The sequence below is a fragment of the Montipora capricornis genome, chromosome 11, assembly GCF_036669925.1.
Source record: "Montipora capricornis isolate CH-2021 chromosome 11, ASM3666992v2, whole genome shotgun sequence".
In the NCBI taxonomy this organism is placed as follows: Eukaryota; Metazoa; Cnidaria; class Anthozoa; order Scleractinia; family Acroporidae; genus Montipora; species Montipora capricornis.
Window position 1 is genome coordinate 10,942,269 of NC_090893.1, and position 15,000 is coordinate 10,957,268.

General features: G+C 39.5%; 1 protein-coding gene across 3 annotated transcripts in view; it reads left to right on the top strand.

Annotated features, from left to right (window-relative positions):
* LOC138022929 (endoplasmic reticulum metallopeptidase 1-like) overlaps window positions 1–15,000 on the top strand; it is a 17,216-nt gene that overhangs the window by 849 nt on the left and 1,367 nt on the right. Inside the window, exons 2-11 of one of the 3 annotated variants that reach the window (XM_068869951.1) lie at window positions 964–1,865; window positions 3,605–3,778; window positions 5,730–6,053; window positions 6,846–7,075; window positions 8,737–9,162; window positions 9,755–9,901; window positions 11,219–11,400; window positions 12,082–12,197; window positions 13,242–13,417; window positions 14,368–15,000. The exon at window positions 14,368–15,000 is cut by the window's right edge and continues 1,367 nt beyond it. In XM_068869951.1, coding sequence (XP_068726052.1) covers window positions 1,094–1,865; window positions 3,605–3,778; window positions 5,730–6,053; window positions 6,846–7,075; window positions 8,737–9,162; window positions 9,755–9,901; window positions 11,219–11,400; window positions 12,082–12,197; window positions 13,242–13,417; window positions 14,368–14,544 — 2,724 coding nt within the window. In that variant the 5' untranslated portion in view covers window positions 964–1,093 and the 3' untranslated portion in view covers window positions 14,545–15,000. Of the gene's footprint in view, window positions 1–963; window positions 1,883–3,604; window positions 3,779–5,729; window positions 6,054–6,845; window positions 7,076–8,736; window positions 9,163–9,754; window positions 9,902–11,218; window positions 11,401–12,081; window positions 12,198–13,241; window positions 13,418–14,367 lie in introns of those variants that run through there. The other 2 variants (XM_068869952.1, XM_068869953.1) reach the window with 2 other exon arrangements.

Sequence of the window (15,000 nt, forward strand, 5' to 3'; positions counted from 1 at the left end):
CGCAAAGGCTAGCTCATCCATGACCAAGTGAATTATGTAGATTTTCGTTATCACTTTCCTCACTTTCGGGCGATCCACCAGACACAAAAAACACCAAAATGACTACTGTGACCGTGACAGGGCGCCTTTTGAAGACAAGTCGTCACCTGCACATCAAACATTACACATGGACACCGCTATTGGAAGATTTGGTTTTATCAAAAGTGTTGATAGAGGTCGAAATAATGTCTTGTTTCTTAAGAAAGCTAGAAATTTGGATACCGGTATTGGTCTGACAAAGTTTAATTGCAAAGAAAGAAGGGGATACCCTTCAACTGGTTGAGGATCAAGGCACATTGTCTAAAATATTGTAATGGATAATCTTGACGGTTCTTTTTGTATGTGGGACAAATTGTCTAATTGACCTCCACCGTCCCGTTGTTTTGACTACGTTCTCCGAAAGTTAAAGGAAATAGTATAGTAGCTATGGTAGTCTCCTCCTTCTGCACATTTTATGAAAAGAAATACAAGCTTGCCAGTTGGAGAGAACTTAGTTCTGCAAAGCAAGGTTTTAGCAGCGCTAGACTGGTATAGCGGGTTAGCGCATTAGTGCGTTTTAGCTAGTCACCCTTGGATTCCAATGTGATATCCGAATTAAGGAGGCATCTGTCCTTATCATTTAAATTCTTGAAAATTTCTGCGAATTAGACATATCGTTTACAGTGACAACCAAATACATCTCGGTGATATTTCTTAATCTGGTAAATAGACTGATGAATACACGGAGGCTTATTGTTCCTTGTTTGTACAGATCATGAGTCGTTATTGGGTATTTACGTCCTTTTTATTGATTAAATTTCCAAATATTTATATGGTTAACTCACAGATAACATTCTCATGTCACCTCTTTGACCAATTTTTTTCCATCCGCGTGTAATCCACGTGTGCCAATATTTACATATCGTCGTTTTATCATTGGTCAAGCCTACCAGTGGCAGTTGCAAGACATGACGGCCTCCGCGGACAGAAGACATAACCGAAAAAGTGCCGATTGAGATACAAGTGTCACCTATTCAACCTCAGTTAGTTTCCAGGCTCCTTGCCACGCGTTATTATGGCCGAGTTGAGGAAGAGAGGTCCAAATGGCTCTACTACGCCTTTACCTTTGCAAGGCGGTAAAGAACACATCGACTGTGTGTCAGCTAGCTCAGATTCAAAGATCAAACCATCGTCAGTTTGGATGTTTTTTGTTGCTTTGCTTTTCCTATTATCGTCTTTGTACATCGGCTTTCTAGCATCACGCTCTGTCCCCTCGCCAAAGACTTCTGCAGGAAGCTCACCAAGCGAATTCATTGAAGAAAAAGCAAGGAAACACCTCGAAGAGATTACATCGTATGGACAACGACCTGCTGGTAGCTATGCAAACGAAATTCAAGCTGTGAACTACATCCGCGGAACTCTGGAGAAAATCCGAGAGTCCGCAAGAAAAGATGTCGTATTTGAAATTGAGATTCAAAGGCCATCAGGACATTTTTGTCTGGATTTTGTATCGGATTATACAACCGTGTATCGCAACGTGACAAATATTCTTGTCAGGATATCGCCAAAGAACAATCACCCACCAAAAAATGCACTTCTATTGAATGGCCACTTCGACAGCGTTCCTTCGTCTCCAGGAGCAAACGATGATGCTGTCAGTTGTGCGGTTATGTTAGAGATCATTAGGTGTCTCGCTCAAAAGTCGAGTTTTCACTTTGAACATGGGGTAGTGTTTAATTTCAATGGAGCAGAAGAGAATGTTTTGCAAGCAAGTCACGGGTTTATCACTCAGCATCCATGGGTTGACAGTCTGAGAGCGTTTATTAACCTAGAGGCTGCTGGAGCAGGTAATTGCGCTGTTCAGGTGATTAAAGCATGCAAATAAGAGGGGGTGGTGGGTATGGACACAAAGGGGTATACCCCTCTTGTGTTGAGGATTGGACTGTCAAGATGTGCCCCAATTCTTGGGAATGGGTTAATTCCACAAAATTCATGTACTAGTATGTGCTGCTATGAAGAGAACGTCTTTTCATAGGCAGTTTTGTCAGAAACATGGGAAAAATACCAAGATAGTTTGAGTTGAATTTGGTAAAGTAGCAGATACTGGTATCACATCTGCTGCTTGAGGACTTGAGGCTTGTTTAGTTGAGTTTTCTGGTATCAAATGGAATTTAAAATTGCTAAAGCTGAAGCAGGCAGTGGTTGTGATAGTAAAAGAGGTTGAGAAAAATAATAAACTTGAGGTTGGAATAAATCTACGTCAAGGAAGGAATTTTCAATATTTGTACAGGTGAATTTGGACTAAATAAGTGCATGTAAATTTGGTCAACAAAATTTCATAATTTTAGTGTAGGGAGAGTGCAATTTGCAGTCTTTGAAAAAAGTTTACAAGGACTTGTTTACACTATATTCTAAAGTGCTTTAGAAAGTAAATGAGATTACTTAAGAATGGGAACATTTCTAGGTAGCACATCACAATTAAGCAGCGGCAACACATGGGTATCAAGCATTCATGCCATTTTTTTACCAGAACTTCGGATTTGACCCAAGGCTCTGGGAAACTCTTTGCAGGAGAACATGCACCGTAGAGTTCTTGTACCCAAAAATTTGGCTATTGGAACCTTACGGCACCTGCTCACTCCTCATGCTAACATGAATGCACCAATGAGAGACACTTTTGATTGTTCTTCATGAAAACCAACGAGAAGACACTTTGTTTCAGGGTTCCCCAGAGCTATTCTCTCCCTCAGTCATGAGATTGGCAATCACGCAAAAATGTGCACCACCCAGGGTTTGCATTTGATTGGCTATCTGTGAATGTCTTTGATCCTTGACCAATCAGAAGGCTTGGTTTGTTACCTCTTTTTATAATGAATTATCTCTTTTCTGTACTGTTATGCCTGAAAACTGCATTTCCCTTAGCCAATTAGAATGAAGAAATTTTTCAATGAATATTATTCAGTTTGGAGTAGGAAGGCCAAATACAGATGCAATGTAAGCAAATGATTTCAGTCAGAGACACCCTTTGATTTCTGAAGTGGCCACTCATAGATTTTATTTATTGATTGGGAACATTTTAGGGGTCAAAGGTTAAATGACACGCGTGACATCCTGGTGAGGCTTGACCTCAGGTAGGGGCAAGTCTGCAATATCATATAGTTCACAGCTCTTTGGTTGTAACAGCTGCATTTGTAAAAGATTTAGAAAGGTAAATTGACAACCACAGGGATTATAAAGCTGGCGGACTCTTATCTTCGTACCAATTGGTCAATTTAATGTCATCTAAGTTGATACAACCAAATCCTTCCCTCACCCATTGTTACAGTACCACACAGCTTCTTTAGAAGCTAAACCCCATTATTAATTTAGTTCTCGGAATGAATTTGATACTTGAGCTATGCAGTAGTCAGGAGATCCTGCTGCTCACTGGGGTTACCTGTGTCTGTACTAAGTCCTTCCCCCTACTGGACAGTTCTCCTACCAGGTACCATTCTTAAAGGCCTCAGCATTCACGTTCATCTGTTGCTGATGACTTAAGCAGTTATTGAAACAATTAGTTGATAGAGTGGGCTCACTTTTATTTTAGGAGGAAGAGAAATAGTATTCCAGGCAGGACCCGAACATCCCTGGTTAATAATGATGTATGCTGAGTTAGCACCATATCCTTATGCTCAGGCATTAGGGCAAGATATCTTTGAGTCTGGAATCATTCCTAGTGACACTGACTTTAGAATCTATAGGGACTTTGGAAATTTACCAGGTAAGTGCTAAGAAGGAACTGGTTAACACCAAAACACATACTTCACAATATTATGCATTCGAGTCATTTTCTGATAAAAATGATTGGCTGTTTTAAAAGGAAAGTTGTTTGCTATTTTAAAAGGTGGTAAAAGGAGTTTGACTACAAGAAATCAATTACTCCATTCTTGAAAGGGAACTTATGTGTTATTCTATGTGGTACTGCATTTCATTAAAATGTTTACTATGAGTGTTGCAAAGGAAAGGGAAGGAACCATATTGAAGTGTCTAGTCGTTCTAGTGCTCAAGTACTAATTGGGGACACTGTAAATGGAAATTAACAATCAACGTAAATCAAGTTTAATACTCGTTTTTGAGTGGAGGGGAAAACCGGAGTACCCAGAGAAAAACCTCTCAGTGCAGAGAAGAGAACCAACAAACTCAACCCACATATATATATATATGACCCCGAGCCAGATTGATGGGAAGCAAGTGCTCTCACCACTGCGCCACCCCTGCATCATGTTTGTAAACTTGGATATGTTCAGAAATGCAAGTTTTCAGATGCACACAGATTTCAATAAGCATCACAAAATGTCCCCTTGCTCTCATCCCCAACTTCATCATCACTTGTGTCTCGGAATATAGACAGTCTCTCCCAAATACTCATCCCCAACTTCATCATCACTTGTGTCTCGGAATATAGACAAAGTCTCTCCCAAATACTGCTCCTCCAGAGCGCTTGACTCCGGGGGGACATGTGTTGTGTTCTTAGGCAAGACACTTTACTCTCATGATGCCTCTCTCCACCCAGGTGTATAAAATGGGTACCGGCGAATTTAATGCTGAGGGTAGCCCTGTGATGGACTAGCATCTTGTTGAGGGGGGAGTAGAAATACTCTTAGTCGCTTCTTGCTTTGGAAACCGGCGATAAGCTCCGGCATATTGGGCCACTTGACTCGTAAAAGACTTTACCTTTTTTTTAACTGCTCCTCAAGTAAGGGTAAACAGCTACATTTACTTTAACCTAAAACTAACGCTAACCTTTACCCTTACCTTACTATTGGAAATAGGTAGCAAAGGCTTCACTTAAAGGGACATTTCAAGTTGGATGTCAAAATCGGGCGTACATCTAATTAATTGCAATTATGGAGATAAGAGAAACTTGAGGCGAATCGGAGATACATTGTATTAGAGACCTTACGCAAGGGCAACCACAACGGCTGTGAGAATGTTGTCTTAAAATGTTATTTCCCGTTACTGTAATGATTTTACGATTACTCCAAGTTGCTTGGCAAGTGTGCATCCACATTCCAATATTTAAATTGGTGAGAACGGTGTGGATATTGTTTTGGAGAGAAAATTGAAAAATAATTCATTGTCAGGTGCTCTCGTCCTCCATGTGACCTCAAATTTGATCATTTCACGTCGTTGTCAAGACGAGAACAGCAAAGAAATGCAGCAGGTACAAAAGACAGGTCACAGGTCATTGTTTTACCAATACAGAAAGTATCCTAAACATTCATAAAAGTTAACCTTAAGCCTAAAAACTTTTCTTTAGGCCTTATTAGGCCTAAGGTTAGCTTTTATGAATGTTTAGGATACTTTCTGTATTGGTATTAAAAACAATGACCTGTGCCTTGTGTTTTGTACCTGCTGAAAGAAATGTCTCAAAATGTAAAACGCATATGCAGGACATGCAAAACTATTGTTTGTGCTAATTAAAGATATTATGCATGGCATTCTGGTAGCTGTTGTCATCGGCCTTGCTTATTTTTAATAAGCTCCCTATTGTGGCTTTGACATAACACTATTGAAAACACTTATTGAAAGTCAACATTTTTTTTCATTCATCTATATACTTAAGATCTTTGATTAAATATACAGCTAGTGATTAATTAAATAGTTCCGTTGCCTCTTAATCCTTGTAAGTAATATTATTAGCCATGAACTTTTCACATTTTCTTGTTAAGGAATGGATCTTGCTTACACTGCCAATGGATATGTATATCACACTTATTATGACACACCTGAAGTAGTGACTCCAGGTTCCATACAGCGTGCTGGTGATAACATTTTTGAACTGGTGAAAGGAATCCTGAATTCACCGTATCTGGCCAATCCCGGCGAGTACCGGCATGGCCATGTGGTGTTTTTTGACTACCTGGGTCTGTTCATGATCCATTACCCTGAACGAATTGGTGCTGTTGTAAACATGTTGACAGCTTTAGTGGTTATTCTTTGTACTATCAAGAAGTTCACTGGATTTCCATCAAAGAAAGAAAATTCCACCAAAGGTGAGAAAATTATTGGAAAAATATTTCCCATGAAGGTTGGGAAATGGCATATTCAGCATCGATATTCAGCGTGGTATTGAACTGAAAAAAAACTGAAAAACTTTATTTAAACACGTGATATTGATGAGGCTAAAAAAGGACTTGTTACAAAAATTTACGTGTTTAGGCCAAAAGGTTCTACTTTGAGAAACACATGGTGTACAAGTGGATCAAAACTTCTGATTGTCAGAAGGGTCTTACATAATGAAGACAAAAGGTTAAAAGCGTTAAAAGAAAAATATTACAATGTACATTGGCCTCATCTGAATCCTGATAAGAATCAATTTCGTTAAACATTTTAAGATAAAGATAAACGATAAAAATAACATGACATTTTGATGACTTCGTGTCATCATTATCAAATGTAAAGAAATTAACATGAGTGGCAAGTATTATAATATATGCAGAAATTTAGGTATGGAATGCATAAAGAAATAGAAGCATACATGTAGGAATTGATGCATTAGAATTAAAGAACAGAAAAATTAAACAAAGACTTTTGCGTGAATGGAGTCCCCTTGAGTGTTGAGTTTTGGTGTACAATATGCAGAATTGATGAAATCCTATCCCAGCTGAAGTTTTTGAGGCCTTTTTGATGCCATTAACATTAATTAATTTTGCAGCAATTTGGTAGCTCTCAGATGACAGTCATGTTGCTGCAACAGTTTGTAAATTCACTGTTCTGGTGGCATTGATGATCAACGTAATGTACATGTTCTGAGAAATGTGTGTGAATTATTTCTTATTTTGTAGCTGTGCGATCAATGGCCTTGACTGATCTGTTGGGGTCCCTGTTCATCTTGATATTATCTTGGGTAGTTGGCATGATCTTTCCAGTTGCCCTATCTTTAGTTGTTACATATGCTGGACATTCACTTTCTTGGTATTGTCGACCGTACCTTCTTATTCCTCTCTATGCTGCTCCATCTCTTTTTGGCATTGGACTTGTCCACTTTATCGCCAGGAGGTTACTAGAGTCCAAGGTTTGTTGATAATTTATAGTTTTAGCCTAAACATACCGCCACTTTCATTGCACACCAAAACCCTTCCAATGGCAAAAGGACGGGGGGAGGGGGTACAGTATGGTGTTGGGTGCCAACGGGATCAGGCCAACCATTCAATTTTATTTTTTAATGCTGAGTATTTCATTGCTAAATATGTTTAGCATGTTCATGCATGATGTACATGTAACTGTAAAGTTCAGTACCATGCACTAACCAGTCAGCACAGTATAGGTACAGTATAGAGCATCTCATTAACAAGCTGGGGCCGGTTGTTTGAAGCCTGGTTAGCGCTAACTGTTGGTTAAGAAATATCAAAACCTATAAATTTCCATGGTATTTAACTCTGCATGGTTATCGCTAACCAATTGCTTTCAGCAAGTCCTGGCCTGGCTGTCACAACAACATTGTAAATTAAAACTGCAAAGAAAGTGAGCGAATGAGAGAATGATATACACATATGAAATGAAATGTTGATAGAACCCACTGGGAACTCGGAAAAATCCAAGCCCCAGATGGGATTTGAACCCACATTATGTGTATATCATATGTGTATATCATTCTCACTTTCGCCCACTTGGGTGGTAATGGTTGGCGGCGTCTCAGATATAATTTAAGATTACTGCATGATGCAGTTATGAGCTATGCTGTTAGTCGTTATTTGACTCTGTAGCTGCATGATGCAGCTCGAGTCAAAGACCCACATTTCACCCTTGCTGACCATAGAGTTAGAATCTCCAGTAGCTCAGTGGTTGGAGCATCCAACCAGATCACAGAAGGTCATAGGTTTGAATCCCATCTGGGACTTGAATTTTTCTGAATTCCCAGTGGGTTCTATCAACATTTCATTTCATATCCTCACCCAAGTGAGGAGGGGGGGAGGCAGTGTGGCCCAGTGGTTAGGGCGCTTGCCTTGAGATCCGGAGATCCCAGGTTCAAGATCTGCTCATTGAATTTGATCCTGGTAGTCCCTGGTTCAACTCCGCAGCTGTACTTTGTCTTGTAAATAACCAACTGGCTTTTCTCTGGCCAGTTGGGATTCTTAACAGTTGTTGTTGTGTTCTGTCACTTTGTTAATTTTGTTTTATTGGCCCTGAAAAGCCCCTATGGGGAGTGGTCAATTAAGTATGTGTTGTATTGTATTGTATTGTATGGTATCACATCTGAAGGTGGTTAGATTTTCCAGTCTTCATGGATAACGACAATAATCTTTGTTTGTGTGTATAATGTATCAGGGTACAAGTTAGGATACAGTCAGTGCAAGCAGTGGAAGTTACAAGCTAAAACTAATAAATTATTCTTACTATACCTAACGTTAATCTCTCTTTATGCTGAATAGGCCTATTATTGAGACTCATTGAACCTGGGAGAGAGGGGGGGGTGGGGGGGGCTCACATGTGAAAGGGGTGGGGATGCTCATCCTCTCGCTTAGCGGTACGTGTAAATTTTGGATTTTGGCCCAGATTGGTCTCCTTTAGGGGTTTAAATTTCCGACGAGCATCCCCACCCTTTATATGCGAATACCTCCCCTTCCCAGATTGAACATATCTTTCACATTTGGTTCTCAATGGGCATGACACAAAATTGCAAAATAGTCATTATAGTCCATAACAAAGTTGTGGTTATGTCTATTTCTTCCGCAGGAAGAAGCTGCGGAAAAGGCAAAACCAACGTATTGGTATCTTGGGTATGAAAGAAAAGCAAGCTTACTTGCAGCCAGAGAAGCACAAACTTTTTATTCCTCTCTGCTGGTTTGGACTGCAGTGTTGTCAATTTTAACATACTATCGCCTGGCATCAGCACATTTAGCTCTTCTGTTTGTGATGTTTCCATTAATAGTGCGGACTTTTATATGGGAGACTTTCTTTTCGAAAAAGCAAAATCTCCGAAAATTGATGCTCATGCACTTTGTTGCTACAGTAATTCCTCTTCAGTTTTTTTCATATATAGCAGTTGGTATGTTTGATGTGTTTGTGCCAGTTATGAGTCGTACTGGAACCAAAGTCCCACCAGATATCTTTCTTGCTCTGGTGTGTGCTTTTGTTGTTGTGGTGTTGACATCCTACCTGGTGAGTATAATAATTTAAGTGATAATATTATTATAAATATTCGTTATGATACATTTATGTCTCAGATAGTACACTTGAGCTGCTATGATTGGCTGATGTAACAGGATTTATTCTACAGTACTTTACCCACTACAATATATTGACACTTTGATAAAACACTCTCTTTTTTCGTGTCCTTTGTGTACAGTTAACCCATTGACTCCCAGGGGTTCCCCATTGACGAGTAAAATCGTCTGGTGTTAGACAGAGTAATTAAAATACTAAGTCTGGCCGGTTTGGATGTCAAAGTGTTAATGGTGACAATGGTGTCAATGGGGTTCCCCATTGACGAGTAAAATCATAAAGTCTGGCTGGTTTAGGCCGGTTTGGACGTCAAAGGGTTGAAGAAACTTGTAAAAGTGTTTGAATTCATCTTATCTGGACAATCTTATAGACACAAGGCTCATTTCTCTCTTAAATTTTTCTGGTGTCTTGATTTTGTCGAGATAAAGGGGAAGATCACTCTTTCGTCTATAACCTGCACTTCAAATATACATTCATTTCATTGTCATATTAAATTTTCATATCTTTTCTGTTTTACTCTATTTTTCAGGTCAGTACAGTATATATCATGGGTGATGTGAAGATCCCCGCTGCGTTTTTAGTACTGGTCTCTGCTGTTGCGCTCTCAATATCACTGTCAGGGCTTTCGTTTCCTTTTTCAGCTGTCAGTAAGTGCCCCAAAAGAGCCATTATACAGGTAAATCTTAAGGGACATGAAAGGATGAACAGCTTGCACTTCTTTTCCAATATTTTTTGATTTCCCACAGTTACTCAAAATTTATAAGATATACATGTAAAAAATTAATATTTCCAACAATAGGATGTCTTCAACCAATCTTTAGAGACACCAATAACAATAGAGAAACGTACGACTTCTGGTGGACAAACAAAAGACGCTAATGAGAGATCTTTTGTTTTCGTCAACCAACATGGCGGCGATGACGTCACGTGAAAACCATCTATAATACCATTAAGTCTGAAAATAACAAAGTTATACAGTACATGTACATAAGTAAGTAAGTAAGTAACTTCATTTCCCGGGGGGGTACTTGATGTATCCCAGGTTGGGGAGGTGCGGCACGGCCTCTCATACGCTGACCCTGTTTAAGACAAATATCGCTGATTTTCCTACACATTTTAAGACAGAATTCCGATTTTTGATACCCTGATTAAGACAAAAAATGATAAATTCGATACCCTGTTCAAGACAAAAATCCCAAAAGACATACCCTGGCTGGCTGCATGTCCCCCCCCCCGGGCTTTATTTCAACTCGGATTGATGAGGCTGATTAGGCCCCTAGCAAATACATGCTAATATGCTGAGAAAAGCGAAATAAATAAATAAACAAATAAAATTGTATATGGATATATACATGATCAATTAATAACTAACATTCCAACTATATCAATAAATAAACAATCCTAACTCTTAAAATGAGTTTATAATTAACTCTCTATGAATGTACATGTACATGCACAGTGACCAAAAGACCACCAAGCAGCATTCTAGAGATGAAAATATATTCTATCTGACAGTATAAGGATGCTTTTTATTTGACAGAACTGACTGGCCAGACTGGGCACTAGGAAGGACTACCTCTACAACGCCACCCATACTTCGAGGGTGATATATACCTCTGTATAAGAATGCAAGGAATTATGATACAAGTGTTCCTTCAAATTGTTGCATTTTTGCAAACTGACGTGTATGGCCGGCCAGTTCTGACAAAACGAAAGCGCCCTGAGTAAAAGTAGTAACAAGTCATGAGAGCCATGCAAATTTTGCATTTAAGTCTACTTAACACCCATTTCAAATAGTGCTGATAAACAGTTTTTAAGTATAAGCACCCATTTTAAAATGGTTAACTTTCAATAACTGTGTGACTTGCATGTTGACTCTCATGGCTCGCATGTTGACTTGCATGGCTCGCAGCCATGACTCGCTGGCTCACACATTGTCCTCACTCTCTATGAATGTACACAGTCTTATGTCTAACATTTTTCCTTCACCAAGCACACTTCAAGGACATTTTATAACAATGAAAGCAATGTCATTTCACAAGATGCTGGTATATGGATAGTCCCAACAGATTATTTGGGAATAGAACCATTTTCTCATGAGAACATTTCAACTGCGAAAAGAGATGGAGCTTATGGAGGCTGGCCAAGCTATGTTCCATTCAAGAATATTGCACCGTATGTACTATTAAAATTGCACAGGTTAATTATGACTCTATTACAAGCCACAAAGGCTGCCAGGGCCAATGTCTATCATGGTCATGGACTTGCAATGGCAAACGCTAGCACAGGTGTTTAAACAACTAAGTGGAGAGATAAGGTGTTTACAAAGCAAATTGCTTTTGTCAAACCCTGGTTCCAGAGGTTTTTCTTGACCCACAAGAGAGCAGTGAAGCTGTAAAGATGAGTCGCGAAGCAGCAAGGAGAGAAAAACCTCTGGTTACCTTGGACTTGAAGGAAGACACCAGCCCCACACTCAGAACCCAAAACATGGTGGGCAGGCAGAGGGGGAATTCTTTTGTGAATAATTTGCCCCTTTTTGCCACCAATCTGGCATCAGTAGCTGGATTCACTGCAAGCTTCACCTTCATGATCAGGTGACAATTAGGCCAAGGAGAAGATCACTTTAGTTTAAACGTTTAAAGTTACCCATCAAGCTGCACGCAGATGTCTTGTCTTATTGAAGGAATGTGCATGAGCACATCAAGAAATGCAATACTTTTCCTGTCCATCTCCCTGGCTGGGTTTGCTTGGAGTCCCTTGCTATTCACTAGTTTGATGTTTGATGCTCTAACCTGCATTATCTCACAGCTCAATGTATTATCTTATAGCTAATGGGCATTTTTTTTTTCATTTTAGGAATTCTTGGTATCTTGAAGGTCCATCACCACAAGGCATGTCACCACCACTACAAGTTGAACTAGTTTCCAGAGAACAGCATGGCAACTCTTTCACTTTTAGATTTTCTATAACAGGTCAGTTTCTTTTAGTCAAATCAGAGGATTCTTAGTCAAACATCTTAAATAATGGCTTTTTCTTTCACCCAGGGAGATCATATGGGCCACCCAAGATCAGATCCAGACATTAATGTGCCCAGCACTTGTGGTTCTAGTTTATCAGATTCACCTTAAATAAAGTGGCAGAACACTTGCTTAAGATAATTTTTTGGAACTTTTTTAAAGCACCTTTTCATGTACATGTAAAACTCAAGTGCCAAAAGATCATGATAGCAGTAAGCTAAACCTGTTCTAAATTATAAGTTTTTTAGAAGAGATGCTTTGATGGAACCAACTGTCACATTGTCAGTCAGTTACATTGTGAATACCGTATTAATAATTTTAAATATTCATTCACTCTTACAAGTTTTTAAAGAAAGCTTTTAATTTGGAATCAAAATAAAGGAGGCTCTACACATTACAGTGAAACCTTGATTAACGAAGTGCAAAGGGACTGTGGAAATTTGTTCGTTAGTTCGTTATATCAAGATTTTGTTACATTGAAATTCGATCTCGTTATAATGAAAGGAACTTTATAAGGAAAGGAACTTTATTTAAGTGTCGAGTAGATTTAGCACTGGAGCACTAATTGGGGACACTGTAAAGTGAAATTAACAATTAACACAACAAGTCAAATGTTGGTTTTTTGAGGAGAGGGGAAACCGGAGTACCCAGAGAAAACCTCTCGGTGCAGAGTAGAGAACAAACTCAACCCACATATGACGCCGAGTCGAGGAATCGAACCTGGGCCACGTTGGTGGGAGGCGAGTGCTCTCACCACTGCGCCATCCCACAACAACAGAAATGCTCATTAAATACATAGTTAATTTTTTTGGTTATGTTGCGCTATACTGTACCCAGCTTTGAATTGAGATTTGTTAAGATCTCTGCTGAACTACAATTTTCACTGCACAAAGTTGTGTTACATGTAAACTGAACGGTAATGTTAGATTGAAGTATAAGCCGTGCAGGGTGCACTGTGGTTTTGCTAATTCAGTATATCATTAAATAATTATTTTTTAGGTCCCGATCACATGAACATGTATTTATCTCCCGCAAGCGGGGTACATGTGGTGAACTCTTCTCTAGGTTCTCTGTATCTCACAGAAGATGAGGACGCTGGAGACCGTGAGACATACTTTATTTACTATTGCCAAGCCATTGGTGATGAATCTTGGGAGTTCTCTTTCGACTTAATGGTTAGTATGATCTCTCTGACATCAATTTCGTAAAAAAAGTAAACTCCACCCAGTTTTCGTAGCCTGAGCAATAAATAACAAACAGAAACAGATTACAGAATTAACATTCTGTAGGATCTTAAATGAATGAAGTGGATGTACAAAAATGATATTGTCATTATTATATTTTTAATGACAATACCATCAGTGGCTTATCAGCTAGAGTTTCTAACTAGCCTTAGTTTGCTGTAATTATCAATGATAAATGTTGTCTGGAACTATCAACGAAATTTGCCGCAGCATTACTATCTATTAGATACACAAGTTCCTATTAACGGTATCTGCCCATGGCCGGATGTACTTGCCTGAGAGTTGAGTTTGATGAGGGAGGAAGATCAGAGTAAGGTAAAAAGGTAAAGTCTGGTTACAAGCCCAGTGGCCCATTAGGCCGGAGCTTATCTCGGTTTCTGTAGCATAAAGCAACTAGGAGTATTTCTACTCCCCGTTAATGGGATGCCAGTTCATCGCAGGGTTACCGCCGGCATTAAATTCCCCGGTACCCATTTATGCCCCTGGGTGGAGAGGCACTGTGAGAGTAAAGTGTCTTTCCCAAGAACACAACACAATGTCCCCGGCCAGGGCCCGAACCTGGACCACTTTGATCCGGAGTTGAGTGCACTAACCACGAGGCCACTGCGCCTCCCACAGGAAAATCAGAGTACCTGGGAAAAAACCCTCGGAATCAGAATGAGATTGACTGAACCTCATCTCACATATGACCTCAGGAAGTCTTTCATTTAACATGAAGTCTTTCTTTGTCTGTACAACGTATAGACCACCGAACACTCCCTTATCTTGTTTCGATTCAGACCTCAGGGTCTAGGCCAGGGTTAAACCCTGGTCACAGAAACCTGTGGGAGGTGTGTTTGACTCCCCAGCAAAAGTTACAAAGATTTTTCCACACATTTCAGGCAGAGAAAGAAATGCCATCTGGAAGCAGCTTGCTGGATTTTGCAGTGGCAGCTCAATATCTTCATGGCAAAGACTCATCATCACTATTTTTGCAAGAATTCTTAATGGTCAAACCAGACTGGTTTTTTGTCCACAACTGGATCAGTACTTACAAGCACTGGTCTTACACGACATAGGTTGTTCCTTCACTAGAGCATTAGGGTTTTTCGAGGGCCTACTCTGCAGTCTTTCATTGTACAATCTTTGAAACTAATGAATACCCATGTGCCCAATGATTCATTCAGTCGTTTTTGCAACTGGAATAATTATACAATAATTCCAGTTGCAAAAACTACCTAAGCCATTGCATGTTTGCATAGTTTAAAAGCTAATCAGAGAGTGTCACATTAGCTTGTTGTGAGCAGGAGAGAATGGAAATAACAATTCGGTCAAATGGAAAATGAACATTTTGCCTGGTCTAAGTGTCCAGACCACCTTGAAAGGTGAAACAAACAAACAAAAAAAATTCAGAAATTTTGGATGAATGAGATAATTTGTGCCAATGATTTAAACTGGAATTTTTGAGAATGCAAGAGTTTCCAATTATTGAATGACTCCATGCATAGCCACTGTGAAGTGATTTTTTTGGTTAC